Below are 15007 nucleotides of genomic sequence, written 5' to 3'. Positions count from 1 at the left end.
TGAACTCAGATTTCTCCAGTTTCCTCATTTCCCCTCCCCCCACCTTGTCTCAGTCCCAACCCTCGAACTCAGCACCACCTTCCTAACCTGCAATCTTCTTCCTGACCTCTCCACCCCCCCCCCCACTCTGGCCTATCACCCTCACCTTAACCTCCTTCCACCTATCGCATTTCCAACGCCCCTCCCCCAAGTCCCTTCTCCCTACCTTTTATCTTAGCCTGCTGGGCACACTTTCCTCATTCCTGAAGAAGGGCTCATGCCCGAAACGTCAATTCTCTTGCTCCTTGGATGCTGCCTGACCTGCTGCGCTTTTCCAGCAACACATTTTCAGCAACAGACAACCATAGTCTAGTTTGCTTGATGCCTGTAATGAGGAAATGTTTGAATTGATCACTAAAGAGACTATAGATTGTAAGAAGTAGGAGCAGAAGTGGGACACTCTGCACATTGAGTCTTGTCTGGCATGCAATGAGATCATGTTTGATTTGGTAATTTTCAACTCCATGTTCATACCTTATCTCACAACACTTGTTTCCCTTACAACTTAAAACTCTGTCTATATAGTTTTGAATATACTTAATATACTTGAATATACTTAAGACCATAATATACTTAATCATCCAACCTTGATGGCCCTCTGTGGTAAAGAATTCTACAGATTAACGGCTTTTTGTCTTAAATGAGCAAAACCTTACTCTGCAATTATGCTGTCTGGTTTTTAGATTCTCCCACAGGAGACACGACATGTCCTACAGATGCAAATAGAGGAGCTCAAGCTAATGGGACGGATAAGCATGCTTTAGTTAAAAGGAAATTAGAGTCATAAAGGTCTACAGCATACAGAAAGGCGCTTTGGCCCATCAAGTCTGCCCCAGTCAAGAGCAAAGACCTAACTAATCCAGTCCCATTTTTAGCCTCAATCTTTTTGAATGCTGAAGCGGGCTCAAGGAGCTGCATGGTGTACTTCTACTTGTATTTCATAGGTCCATCATATGACTTGTATTATATTTATGCTATTTGAGGAAAAGTTAAAATATTAGTTCTCACAATAAATTATTAGGCAATTAAACTGTTCTGTAGGAGATTAAACCACATAGCCAGGAGGTCCTAGGCTTTATGTTAACTTAGCTGACCTGGTTAAAAATCACACAACACCAGGTTATAGTCCAACAGGTTTAATTGGAAGCACACTAGCTTTCGGAGCGACGCTCCTGATGAAGGAGAGGCGCTCCGAAAGCTAGTGTGCTTCCAATTAAACCTGTTGGACTATAACCTGGTGTTGTTGATTTTTAACTTTGTACATCCCAGTCCAACACCGGCATCTCCAAATCATAGCTGACCTGAACCATGATGACAATGTAGTTTTTACAAATAGGGAGGAAAAAAAGCTAAGGCTGCTGATCCTGAATGCTTTTTAAATATTCAGGCAGTTATCTTTATGCACTTCTGAGACATTGCTAGCTAGTTAATGTTTATGGACATTCCTAATGAAGGGCTTCTGCCCAAACATAGACTGTCCGCTCCTCGGATGCTGCCTGACCTGCTGTGCTTTTCCAGTGCCACCCTTTTCGACTGTGACTCTCCAGCATCTGCAGTTCTCATTTTCTTCTCAATTTGCACAAGAAAACTTTCTTATAACCCTGGTGACTGGTGCTCCTGTACAAATTTGATCCTAGACTGAAACCTAGTTTTATAGGCCATAGTTTTGCTTTTACAATTTTGTTTCTGTATTGAATATATTCACTGTCAGTTGCTGAAAATATCCACACAAGGTTGCCAGTGTACTTTTAATAGAAGAATATAATTTTGTTACATAAAAGAATAGGACAAGTAGTGAAAATAATATCATGAACAGTGAAAAGAAAGGTTCAAGCCACCCAGCAATAATCTTTTCATATACACAACCCCAATGAAATATCCCACCTATCTTCACTCCCTTAATTTATTGCTTAACTGATAAGATTGCAAGTATTTCCTTTCAGTGAATCTGTGCATATTCACCAAATATGATTCTCTCCACCCCTCCCCAAGACTAGAGATACAGGTGAATACACTGACAAGTGACCTGCATTGAAGACTGCAAGCCATTTACCCCTAATTTAAAAACCAAGCTCACAAATGATCATATATTAGAAACCTTCATCACACTGAATAATGGATGCGCTGTTGGGCAGCTTCTAGTGACTCACAAATTATACCTGAGCATAAATCACTTTTGAAATGGAAGAAGTCTTTTTTTAAACTATGTATTTTCAATCATAATTTTTATAGAAGGTTCATGTTTATATTTTTGCAATTTATAAAATAAATTGAAAAAGTATGAAGTATATGAAGAAAATCAAATAGATTTTAAGTTGCTTAGATGCAATTGTGCTTTACTAGATGCAAATGGTGTTAATATGTAGCTATGTGTCCTTTAAGCCATTATATGGCTGTGCAGCAACCATACAGACTGTTCACTGGTTGTTCCTTTCGAGCTGGTGCGCACAAAGATTGAAATGTACTGCATATTGATATAAATAGGCCACAGACCACAGAAGGAATTTAGGGGGAGTCACTGATAGGTACTGTGCTTCACTACAGCATTTTTTAAATGAAGATTTCCGTTTAATATTAAAATTGCTAGGTATTCAGCACTCAGCAACCCATGCTTATGTTTTGAATTAAGAGCTTAGGTAATCTTGATTTTGCATTGTGTCAAATGTGAAGTATCTCTACATCACATCACTTCAAAATTATGTTGTTCAGTTTTTCCAAAAGCCATAGTTATGTTCTTAAGCAAACAGAATGCACGCACATTAATGATTTCAGGTTAAATTTAATTCAAACATAACTGATTTTGGAAGCTATGCTAAATTTTATACAGTGGCTTTTAGAATTTTAACTTACATAATGCCATCAATGTAAGACATGTCCACAGAGTTTCATAAAAGCATAATCAAGAATATTGATGCCGATACAAAAACAATTAGGAAGTCAGACAAAAAGCTTGGTCAGAAGATGATTTTAATGGAGGGTCAGGCCTTGAAGGAATTGGAGATACACATAGAGTAATTGGGATATACAGCATGGAAACAGACCCTTCGGTCCAACCAGATATCCAAACCCAATCTAGTCCCACCTGCCAGCATCCGGCCCATATCCCTCCAAACCCTTCCTATTCATATACCCATCCAAATGCCTTTAAGTGTTGCAATTGTACCAGCCTCCACCACTTCCTCTGGTAGCTCATTCCATACATGTACCACCCTCTGTGTGAAAAGGTTGCCCCTTCGGTCTCTTTTATATCTTTCCCCTCTCACCCTAAACTTATGCCCTCTAGTTCTGGACTCCCCAACCCCAGGGAAAAGACTTTGTCTATTTATTCTATCCATGCCCCTCATGATTTTGTAAACCTCTATAAGGTCACCCCTCAACCTCCAACGCTCCAGCCTGTTCAGCCTCTCCCTATAGCTCAAATTCTCCAACTTTGGCGACATCCTTGTAAATCTTTTCTGAACCCTTTCAAGTTTCACAACATCTTTCTATTAGGAAGGATTCTAGAATTGCACGCACTATTCCAACAGTGGCCTAACCAATGTCCTGTACAGCCGCAACATGACCTCCCAGCTCCTGTACTCAATACTCTGACCCATAAAAGAAAGCATACCAAACGCCTTCTGCACTATCCTATCTACCTGTGACTCCATGTTCAAGGAGCTATGAACCTGCACTCCAAGGTCTCTTTGTTCAGCAACACTCCCTAGAACCTTTCCATTAAGTGTATAAGTCCTGCTAAGATTTGCTTTCCCAAAATGTAGCACCTCACATTTATCTGAATTAAACTCCATCTGCCACATCTTAGCCCATTAGCCCATCTGGTCAACACCCTCTGTCTTCTACCTTTGAGCCAGTTCTGTATCCAAATGGCTAGTTCTCCCTGTATTCTGGGTTTAGGGTGCAAATATCCTACGGTGGCGTGTAAGACATGGTCACCAATAGAAGAGCAAAAGGTAGAAGAATGTATGAGGCCACAATCCGAATAATGGAGAGTCTGGAGGGGAAATGTGGAGTGTGAGAGGTGATGGTGGTTGGTTTGAGTGGTGGTTTAAAGTGTGAGAGGTGATGCCATGTGAATGACAGTTTCTGATTTGGGGCTTTGTGGAAGCATGGATCTACAAAGGGAAGTGAGGATGGGTGAGTCAGACATAATTTGGGATAAGATGGAAGCAGCAGAGTTTTCAATGTGTTATTGTCAATTAAGAACTAAACAGAGCACATGTCTATTAAATAAAATATCAGTCAGTATGTTCATATTTGGTCACTCCTGATGATGATTTACTCAGTAAGCTGAACTCAGCAACAGCTTTCTGTGATGGGTGTTTTTATTGTTGGACTGAATGGCCTACTGATGTCAGTCTTGAATACAGTGCTGTTACAGTTCATTCTGCAAATCTGCACTGTTATATCTTCTTGAAAACATCAAAAATCGTTTCATACTACAGCACTTCTTAGTGATTGACTAGTCCAACCATGTAAGGAATATTAAAGGTAAATTGGTTAAATCTTAAACCCATTTATCTCAACTCCACATCAAAGAACAAATTGGAGATTTATTACATTCTTACGTTCAGACAGTATGAGATATCTAAAATTTTGACTCACCTCTCAACTACATTTTATTACTCAGGCTTTTTAAGAGTTAAACAAGAAGAAAAAAAACCATAAACGTTACATCTTCTTATTAAAGTTGGTCTTTGATATATAAATTTGCGAACTAATACTGCTTCTTGAACACAACTTTCAGAGCACAATACTATCAAGAGATTAAAATTTGAGAATTACTAATAACCTAGATGCATACTAGTAACCAAACGTTTGAACCAAGATTGGCACAAATATGTACATAATGTCTCAATGTGGGACAGGACTTTCCAGATCCAAAGGTGGTAAGAATAATGGCAGGTGGGTGAAATTGATCAAGTGAGATGCAAAAATTAGACTCTTGCTGTTGAGATAAGCATTAGCGATTTGAGCTGTCCTCTTCACATAGTCATTGAAACATGTCAGCAACAGATGGCAAGAAACCTATCTACATGCATTTGCAAATAATTAAAGGTACAACTTGCTGGAATACTCTTAGTCTTCCCAATTAGCTCCTGCTCATTCAAGGAATTCAACACTTCAGATGCATGTCATGCTAGTCAGACAAAATGTTTCTCAACAGGAAAGAAGAATTGGAAGAATGTAGCGTGAGGCTATTGTCGTTAGCTTTCAGTTTTAGATTCAGGACACAAATGAGGATGGACAAGCTGGAAAAGCATTATTTGCAGATTTCATGAGGTGAATTGAGATCAAAAAAAAGGAAAATCTCTTTCAGAAAAAAATGTTGCCCTTAGTAATAATACAATTTCAACCAGAGTATCCTTTTCTCTGGTAGTTACCATCAGCATCTATTACAGTAGAATATATTTTGGCTTTCGCACTTTATTGTACTTGCATTAGCTGTCAAATGTTTCAGAAGTTTCAAAACATGTATTACTCCTGAATTTTTTTTAAGTCACAACAACTTGGGTAAACAGTATTCATTACTTTTTACTTTTAGATGGTCAGAAAAATGAAGACTTGGGAAGTTTAGGAGAAAATGAAGACTTGGAAAGTTTAGGAGAAAATGAAGACTTGGGAAGTTTAGGAGAAAATGAAGACTTGGAAAGTTTAGGAGAAAATGAAGACTTGGAAGGTTTAGGAGAAAATGAAGACTTGGAAGGTTTAGGAGAAAATGAAGGTGCAAGCTTAGGAGAAAATGAAGACACAAGCTTAGGAGAAAATGGAAATGTAGAAAGTTTCGAAGGAAATGAAGAAGCAGACAGTTTGGAAGAAAGTGACACAAAAAGTTTGGGGAAAGATGAAGATGGAGAAAGCACAAAACAATCAGTAGAAATTGAAGACACAAAAAGTTCAGGAGAAGATGACACAAAAGATTTGCAGAAAAAAGACACAAAAGGCTCAGGAGAAACGAAAAAGATCATAAATGATAAATTAAATGGTTTATTGAATATAACCAAAAATGTAAGTAGACTTGATCTATTCTCCTTTCTATTGTATTTGTTTCATTTTTTGCAGTTAAGTGCCAGACAGTAAAATAAGTCTTCTTGTTGCCACTTAAGTGATAATTGAAATGCATATTGATGGAAAGAAAACCGAGGATAATGTTGGTTTGCATATACCATAACAACCAAAAATACTTAAATTTCTGTTATGTCAGAAGAGCCAATTATGAAGATTGTGTATTTTTCAGAATGCTAGAAAGGGCAGCACTGTGGCTCAGTGGTTAGCACTACTGCCTCACAGTGCCAGGGAACTGAGTTTGATTCCTGCCTAGGATGATTGTCTGTGTGAGGTTGGCATATTCTTCATGTATCTGTGTAGATTTCCGCCAGGTGCTCCAGTTTCCTCCCACAGACCAAAAATGTGCAGGTTAGGTAGATTGGCCTTGACCAGGGATATGCAGGTGGATTAGCCTTGACCAGGGATATGCAGGTGGATTAGCCTTGACCAGGGATATGCAGGTGGATTAGCCATGTTAAATGCAGGGTTTCGGGGCTGGGTCTGTGTGGGATGCTCTTCAGAGGGTCAGTGCGACTCGATGGGCCGAATGGTCTCTTTCTGCAATGGCAAAAAGTGTGCTACTTGAAAAGCACAACCAGTCAGTCTAAGGAGCGGGAGAGTCAACATTTCGAGCATAAGCTGTTCAACAGGAAACCTTTTGACTCTGATCTCCAGCATCTGCAGTCCTCACTTTCTCCTCTTTCTGCAATATGGTGATTCTATCATTCTGTGAAATGGAAAAAAGTATGCGATGAGGTTTATTGAATAATAGCACTCTGCCCACATGTTCTGTATTCCTCTTCACCTGTCTACACCATGAGGAAAAGATATTGACTAAGATGCAGATTAAGCCAGTTTGTAATTTCACTGTTTATAGAACCCATCATGATGTAACTTCTATTCATGCTAAAAACAAAATGCTGAGATATTGCAGGCAAAGTGCTCATATGGTAAGCTTTAAGTTTTTAATCTAATGAGAATTAACCTAACAATGCCACGGTTGTGAGTATGTTCGCCGAGCTGGGAAGTTGATTGCAGATGTTTTGTCCCCTGTCTAGGTAACATCTTCAATGCTTTGGAGCCTCCTGTGAAGTGAACTGTCTCTTCTGGAATTTATTTGGTTCCATTTCTGCTGCTTCCAGTTGCCAGTTCCAGTTGTTTGTTGTAGTGGCCAGTATATTGGGTCTAGGTCTGCGTGCTTGTTGATAGAGTCTGTAGATGAGTGCCATGCTTCTAGGAATTCTCTGGCTGTCCTCAGTTTAGCTTGTCCTATGATCGTTGTGTTGTCCTAGTCGAATTTGTGGTCCTTGCCATCTGTGTGAATGGCTACTAGGGATAGCTGGTCGTGGCGTTTATTGGCTGGTTGGTGTTTATGGATGCAGACCGCTGGTTGTCTGCCTGTTTGCCCTATATAGTTTTTTGTGCAGTCTTTGCATGGAATCACGTAAATTATGTTAGTCTTGCACATGATGGGTGTAGGATCTTTTGTCCTGTAAGTTGTCTGAGTGTGGCTGTCGGTTTATGGGCTGTCAGTTCTGAGACATATTTTATGTAAGGTAGCGTGGCTAGGTGTGTTGGGTCACAGCATGTCCTCATCACGTTGTTTGTTAGGCAGATGAAGTTGCGAGGATATCATTCTTGATGAAAACTTTGTCGAGGTGTTCTTCGTCTTCCCTTCATAGGTCAGGAGTTCTGCAGTGTGTTGTAGCTCTTTTAAACAGGGCCCTAATGCAGCTTCTGTTGTGTTTTTGGGTGGTTGCTGTTGTAATTCAGGACCCGGTCAGTGTGTGTGACTTTCCTGTACACTTCTGTGATGCATTGACCATTCTGTGTTCTTTGTACCATCACATCCAGGAAGGGGAGTTGATTGTTGGTTTCCTCCTCTTCCGTAAATCTGATCCCTGTGAGCATGGTGTTGATGATCTGGTGTGTGTTCTTGATTTCTGTTCTTTTAATGATAACAAAAGTGTTGTCTACGCATCTGATCCACAGTTTGAGTTGGATTTGTGGTAGGGATGTTTGTTCCAATCTTTGCATCACTGCTTCTGCCCAGAGATGGGTGAGCCTGTAGTGTTGATGTGTTCATATATTTGGTTGTTGAATGTGTAGTGTGTCCTCAAGCACAGGTCTAGTAGTTTGAGCATGCAGTCCTTGCTGATAGGTTCCCCTTCATGTTGTCTATTCTGCCTGTCCAGGATGTTGGCTATTGTCTCTCTGGCTAGAGTTTTGTCAATTGAAGTGAACAGTGCCGTTACATCGAATGAGACCATTGCTTCGTCTTTGTCTATATTAATGTTCTTGATGTTGTCTAGAAATTCCTGTGATGATTGTATGGAGTGTTTGGATCCACTGATAAGATGTTTTAGTTTTTGTTGAAGTTCTTTTGCCAGTTTATGTGATGGCATTCCTGGCAGTGCCACAATGATGTATTTGGTTTGTGTGCTTTGGGTAATCTGTAAAATCTTGGAATGTCATAGTTTTCTGGTTTAATCCTTTGTAGGTCAATTCTGGTTCTAAGTCCAATTTTTTAAGGTTCCATTGTGTGCTGTTTATTCTGTTGGTTAGCTGTGGCATAGGTCAAACTCCCTCTGTAGGTAGGTGTCGGTATCTGCAAGTAGTTTCTCTGTTTTCTGAATATATTCGGTATTGTCCATGATGACCGTCATTCCGACCTTATCTGCTGCTATTATGATTATGTTCTTGTCATTTTTGAGTATTTTTAGGGCTTCTCTCTCTTTGGTGTTGCGGTTGTTTAATTGTCTTTTCTTTGTTAGTAAGGGTACAATAAGTTGTCTAACTGTTTGCTGTGTCTCTTCAGTTAGTCCGTTAGTTCGGAGTATACATTCTCGTGCAGCTAGGAAGTCTGTTGTATTTGCGTCCCTGTGGCTGTAGTTGAGTCCCTTGGCTAGTATAGCTTTTTCTGTGTCTGTAAGTTGTCTGTTTGAGAGGTTTTTAACACAGGTATCTGTCGTGTTGTTTTCTCTGCTGTTTGTTAGATTAGTCATTTTGTCTTGTAATGCTATTCTCTTCCTGTATGTGTTCTGTCTTATGGTGATGGTCTATTCAATTGTCATGGTACACTTCTGATTGGTTGTTATTTAAATTACTGGTTTTTGGCACATAGTTTCTTATCTGTACCTGTGTAGTCTGTTGTGTGCATCATGACAGTCCATAAACTGACAACCATGCTCAGACAACAATTCACCAGGACAAATGACCGTAAAAGCATCATGTACAAGACTAACGTAATTTACAAGATTCCATGCAAACACGGCATGAACCACTATGTAGGGCAATCGGGCAGACAACCAGCAATCCGCATTCACAAACACCAGCTACCAACTAAACGCCATGATCACCTGTCCCTAATAGCCATACATACAGATGACAGGGGCCACAAATTCAACTGGGACAATACAGTGATCATAGGACAAGCTAAACAGACACATCCAGAGAGTCCCTAGAAGCATGGCACTCATCCATGGACTCTATCAACAAGCACATTGAGCTAGACCCAATATACCAGCTACTACAACAAGCAACCGGAAGCAGCAGAAACGGAAGCAAATAAATTCCAGAAGACTCAGTATAGCAGCGCTTCACAGGATGCTCCAAAGCACTGAATTTGACACCTAGACAGGGGACAAAATGTCTGCAAATTACCTCCCCAGCTCGGTGAACATACCCACAACCATGAAACCCAGCACCCAAGCTACAAATGTTTACACAAACCTTGATAACCTCACAATTTTTGAACCAGCATGAGGTTCTTTTAATTTAGTTTATCAGACACAAGACCATAAAATGTAGGAGTAAAAGCAGTCCATTCAGCCGATTGAGACTACTCTGCCAATCTATGGGATCGTAACTGATTGTGACTGATCTGTAATTCTCAACTCTACAATCCTGTCTTTTCTCCATAATCCAGGATTCATTGACTGATTAACAATCTATCTCTCTCAGCCTGAGATATACTCAATGACCCAGCCTCAACTGCCCCCGGGTAAAGAATTCTACAAACTCACTACCCTCTCAGAGAAGAAATTCCTCCTCATCTCTTTCTTAAAAAGGCCACCCTTGCACTGAGTTTATGCCCTCTGGTTCTAGCCTCTCTCACAGAGGGAACAACTTTTCTGCATTGATCCTATCATGTCTATTTAGAATCTTCTATGTTTCAATAAAGTCACCTCTCATTCTTCTAAACTGCAACTGACTCAACTCTCCTCATAAAAATGCCCCTATCAGGTATCAGCCTCATGAACCTTCTCTGGACTGCTTCCAATGCCAGTACATCTTCCTTAGATACTGGGGCCAAAACTGTTCACAGTGTTCCAACTGTGTGCTGATGTGTGCTTTGTTTAGTTTTAGCAAGACTTCCTTATTTTTATCATCCATTTCCTTTGAAATAAAGACTAACATTCATTTGCCATCCCAATTACCTGCTGAACTTGAGCTTTTTGAGACATATACACAAGAACTCTCAAATCTTTCTGTTGTGTAGCTGTCTGCAGTTTTTTTTCCATTTAAATCATGTTAAGGTTCCTCTATTCCTTCTGCCAAAACGCATAACCTCACACTTTCCCTCTTTATGTTCAATCTGTCAAGTTTTACCTCACTCCATTAACCTCTCTAAATCCCTTCCTACACGCTGTGCCACCCTCACCACTTGCCTTCTCACTTATGTTTGTGTCATCCACAAACTTGGCAAGAGTAAATTTACTTCCTTCATCTAAATCATTGATGTATATTGTAAATAATAGTTGTCCCAGCATTGATGCCTATGGCACTTCACTAGTTACAGGTTGCTATCTTGAAAATGGCCCCTTATCCAAACTCTTTGCCTTAGGTTAGTTAGCAATCATGTATTCATGCTAATATACTGCCTCCAACACTGTGGGCTCTTGTCTTACGAAGTAGCCAAATGCGTGATATCTTATCAAACACCAAAAAATCCAAATATATTATATCCCAAACTTCCTCTTTATCTATGCTCCTTGTTACCACCTTGTTACCCTGCACCCCAACCCCATCCAACACCACACCCCACCTGGCCCCGCCCCCAAACCTGTCCAACACCGCCTCCCGCCTGCCCTGCCCCCCAACCCGGTCCAACACTGCCCCCTACCCCCCCCACCCCCACCCCCCTACTTCCCCAGGACAATGTTGGAGAGATTATCTGGGGAAGTAGGGGTGTGTGGTTAGGGCACACCCCTCTGTAGAACTCCAGGGAAAGTGTGGGGAAAGAGAGAGGACGGGAGGTCAGTCATTTGGAGATGGTGCCTGTTTAATCACTGTAAACAAAAGACGCGATCACAGCTGGAAATATGTCTTTGATGTAATGTTTCTATTCGGACCTCGAGATCTCCTTCGGATAAGCAGATTTTTGGATAATTGGTATTCGGATAATCGAGGTTCCCCTATAATTGTACAAGCCTCCATCACTTCCTCTGGCATTCCAAACACGCATCATCCTCTGCACGAAAAAGTTGCCCCTTAGGTCCCTTTTAAATCTTTCCCCTCTTGCCCTAAACCTATAGCCTCTAATTCTGGATTCCCCAACTCCAGGGAAAAGACCTTGTCTATTTACCCTATCCATGCCCCTCTATAAGGTCACTTCTCGGCCTCTGACACTTCAGGGAAAACAGCTCCAGTCTATTTAGCATCTCCCTGTTGCTCAAATCCTCCAACCCTGGCACCATCCTTGTGAGTCTTTTCTGAACACTTTCAAGTTTCACAGCATCCCTCCTATAGAAGGGAGGCCAGAATTGCACACAATATTCCAGAGTGGCCGAACAAATGTCCAGTACAGCGGCAACATGACCTCCCAACTCCTGTACTCTATTACTCCAACATTTTCGCTGTCCACTGCACCTCCAATTTTGGCATCATCTGCAAACTTACTAACCATACCTCCTATGTTCACATCCAGATCATTTATATAAATGACGAAAAGCAGTGGACCCACTACCAATCCATGTGGCACATCACTGGTCACAGGTCCCCAGTCTGAAAAGCAACCCTCCACCACCACCCTCTATCCAGGTCTGTATTCAAATAGCTAGTTCTCCCTGTATTCATAATATATAAACTTGCTAACCAGTCTACCATGAAGAACCTTGTCGAGTGATTTACTGAAGTCCATATAGATCATGTCCATCGCTCTGCCCTCATCAATCTTCTTCGATACTATTTCAAAAAACTCAATCAAGTTCTTGAGATGTAATTTCCCATGCACAAAGCTATGTTGACTATCCCTAATTAGTCCTTGTCTTTTCAAATGCATGTAAATCCTGCCCCTCAGGATCCCCTCCAACAACTTGCCCACCCCTGATGTCAAGCTTCCTGGTCTATAGTTCCCTGGCTTTTCCTTATCACCTTTCTTAAATAGTGGCACCACGTTAGCCAACCTCCAGTCTTCCGGCATCTCACCTGTGACTATTCCAAGATACAAATATCTCGGCAAGAGGCCCAGCAGTCACTTCCCTAGCTTTCCAAAGAATTCTAGGGTACACCTGATCGGATCCTGTGGATTTATCCATCTTTATGCGTTTTAAGACATCCAGCACCACCTCCTTTGTAATATGGACATTTTTCAGTCCATGGTGAACATAATCCCAAACTACACAAGTCCCACCTCCTTTTGGCTTTTGTTTTGTATTTCTGCTAATCCATCCTTTAAAACATTTTCCCAATAACAAATATTAAGCTAACTAGACTGGAGCTGCTTTTGTCTCCATCATTTCTTACCTTGACTTTACAAGGGCAACTTGCCTTTATGTTGTGTTTTTAATATATAGCATATACATGTTTTCACTGAAATGTTGTCAAACGAACTATAACTTTGAATCAAAGAACGGAATAGTAGGTCAGATCACTAAAAGCTTGGTAAAGGAGGTACATGTGAAAGATAATCTTAAGGAAAGAGAGGTGTGCACACCAAAAGGTTTAGTGTGGGAATTCCAGAATGTACCATCTCAGAGGCTGCAAGCACAGCTGCTAAAGTTGGAGCATTGAAAAATAGGGATGGTTGAAGGGCTGCAGGTAGTTTCAGAGGAAGAAACAGAGAGAGAAAAGCCACACATGCATTTGCCATCAGGGTCAAATTTTAAAACTGAAACTTAGCTTAATCAAGAGCCACAGTAAATTAGGAAGCACAGAGGAAATAGACAAGCCAGACTGATGCAAGTTAAAACATTGGCACCAAAGATTTGGATGAGCTTAAGTTTACAGAGAATACAAAATGGAGGCATACATTGAACAGTCAAGTCTAGGTATTAACAGGCAATTTAGAATGTAATCAATGCCACCAACAAAACTTGTGGTGGTTATTATTCCATATATAAGAAAACATTCCCAAGAAAAGACAATAACTAAATATTATTCTAATTATATTTATTATTTAATTATTGTATTACCGGCCTCAGTAGAAATGATAATTCATGGTTTAATTGCAGATGACATTATTTAAGGGACATTTCACCAAAGATTCTGAAGCAAAGGAAATGCACAATGAAACAAAGTTGGAGGAATCAACCAAAGAAAGCTCAATTGGAGATGACAAAAGTGCTCCAAATTTGAACAATTCTTCAGAAGAACTTGGAAATACAGCTTCATCAAATCTAAATAAAACTAATTCAGTGCGGAGTAGTTTTAAAAACAAATATAAGTCGATTACTTGTGTGTTGGTGTAAAGACCCTACATTGGCAGGGAAAGGTAACATTCCTTCTAAGCAGTTCACAAGAACAACTTGCACTTTAATTATTCAGCAATCCAAAATGTAGCTTTTTTCTACTTTTGTACAATTAATGTGTCTATAAAGGCATAAGTATTATTAGAATCACTGTTTATGGAGACCTGTAAAGAAACCTTTGATAGCAAATTGATTTTATTCTTCCAGGGTTTCAATATCAGTAATGGCATTATGTTTTAATAAATGAGTTGATCAGGATAATGTAAATGGGTATATTTTTGTACAAACAAGCTATGATTTTAATGTTTCAGAACTATGGCTTCAATGGTGCTTTTATATCTTTGTGACTTGATAGAAAACTTGTAAAATTTTCAATGTAAGTAATTTATAATTTTATGTCAGCTGTAAATAGTTTGTCATATGTTTTGAAAATATTGTCCAGAGTATAATTTCTTAACAGTACTTTAACATATTTTATATTAATGCCAGGTTTTACCTATTCATGTCAATTTGAGATCATAAGTAAAATGGAATTCTCCACAATTCTTACGTTTTTCAGAAAGTAAACAATGTAATGAAACATCGAATATGACTGTTGAGTGGAATGAAGTGAATGCAGCTATCGTAGGCCTGATGAATAACTGGTTTTAATTTTACAATAAGCTGTTAAATGTTATAAGACTTCAAGTGCCTTTTAGAGCAACAATGGTCTTGGAATTTTGAATGTGCATGTTGAATAAAATATAAAAAGTCTCGAATGTGAAAAATCTCAGTTTTGTTTTTTATAGTAATTGTATTTTAGCTGTTTTAGTGTCTCTTGCAGCAATGGTTGTTCCAGTTGTAACTGAGATCCTTATTCTTTTCACTGCACAGTAATAATTGCGTAAATACTGTCAACAACTTTCACTACATGCAATACTGGAATAGTGAAACATGTTTTAATGTAGTGGTTCTACTTTATTTGTTATGATATCTGTATCTTGGTAGGATTTCAAATTCCTAAACACCTGGCTATCCATTTGCTTCCATATTGTTGTAGTTCATAGTTCTGTCTCCTACCTTGCTTTGACTTCTTTCTTCACTTCTAAGTGTAAATTTGAATGTATCTGGGGAATGAGTGCTTTTGGCATCTATCACTAGATTTGGCAGAACCACTGAGCCAAATTCTCCTTTGCAAAGACCACCAATTCTTCTATGATAACCTTGTAATCAAACATAACTACTACATT

General features: G+C 39.6%; 1 protein-coding gene across 2 annotated transcripts in view; it reads left to right on the top strand.

The window, feature by feature from the left end:
* rpgra (retinitis pigmentosa GTPase regulator a) overlaps positions 1 to 14540 on the top strand; it is a 94703-nt gene extending 80163 nt beyond the window's left edge. Inside the window, exons 16-17 of one of the 2 annotated variants that reach the window (XM_043700829.1) lie at positions 5585 to 6048; positions 13542 to 14540. In XM_043700829.1, coding sequence (XP_043556764.1) covers positions 5585 to 6048; positions 13542 to 13778 — 701 coding nt within the window. In that variant the 3' untranslated portion in view covers positions 13779 to 14540. The remainder of the gene's footprint in view (positions 1 to 5584; positions 6049 to 13541) is intronic. The other variant, XM_043700830.1, reaches the window with a different exon arrangement.
* The last annotated feature ends 467 nt before the right edge of the window (positions 14541 to 15007 follow it).

The sequence above is a fragment of the Chiloscyllium plagiosum genome, chromosome 12 (assembly GCF_004010195.1).
Source record: "Chiloscyllium plagiosum isolate BGI_BamShark_2017 chromosome 12, ASM401019v2, whole genome shotgun sequence".
In the NCBI taxonomy this organism is placed as follows: domain Eukaryota; kingdom Metazoa; phylum Chordata; class Chondrichthyes; order Orectolobiformes; family Hemiscylliidae; genus Chiloscyllium; species Chiloscyllium plagiosum.
The sequence above is the reverse complement of the archived record's forward strand: the minus strand, read 5'-3'. Positions and strand labels throughout refer to the sequence as shown.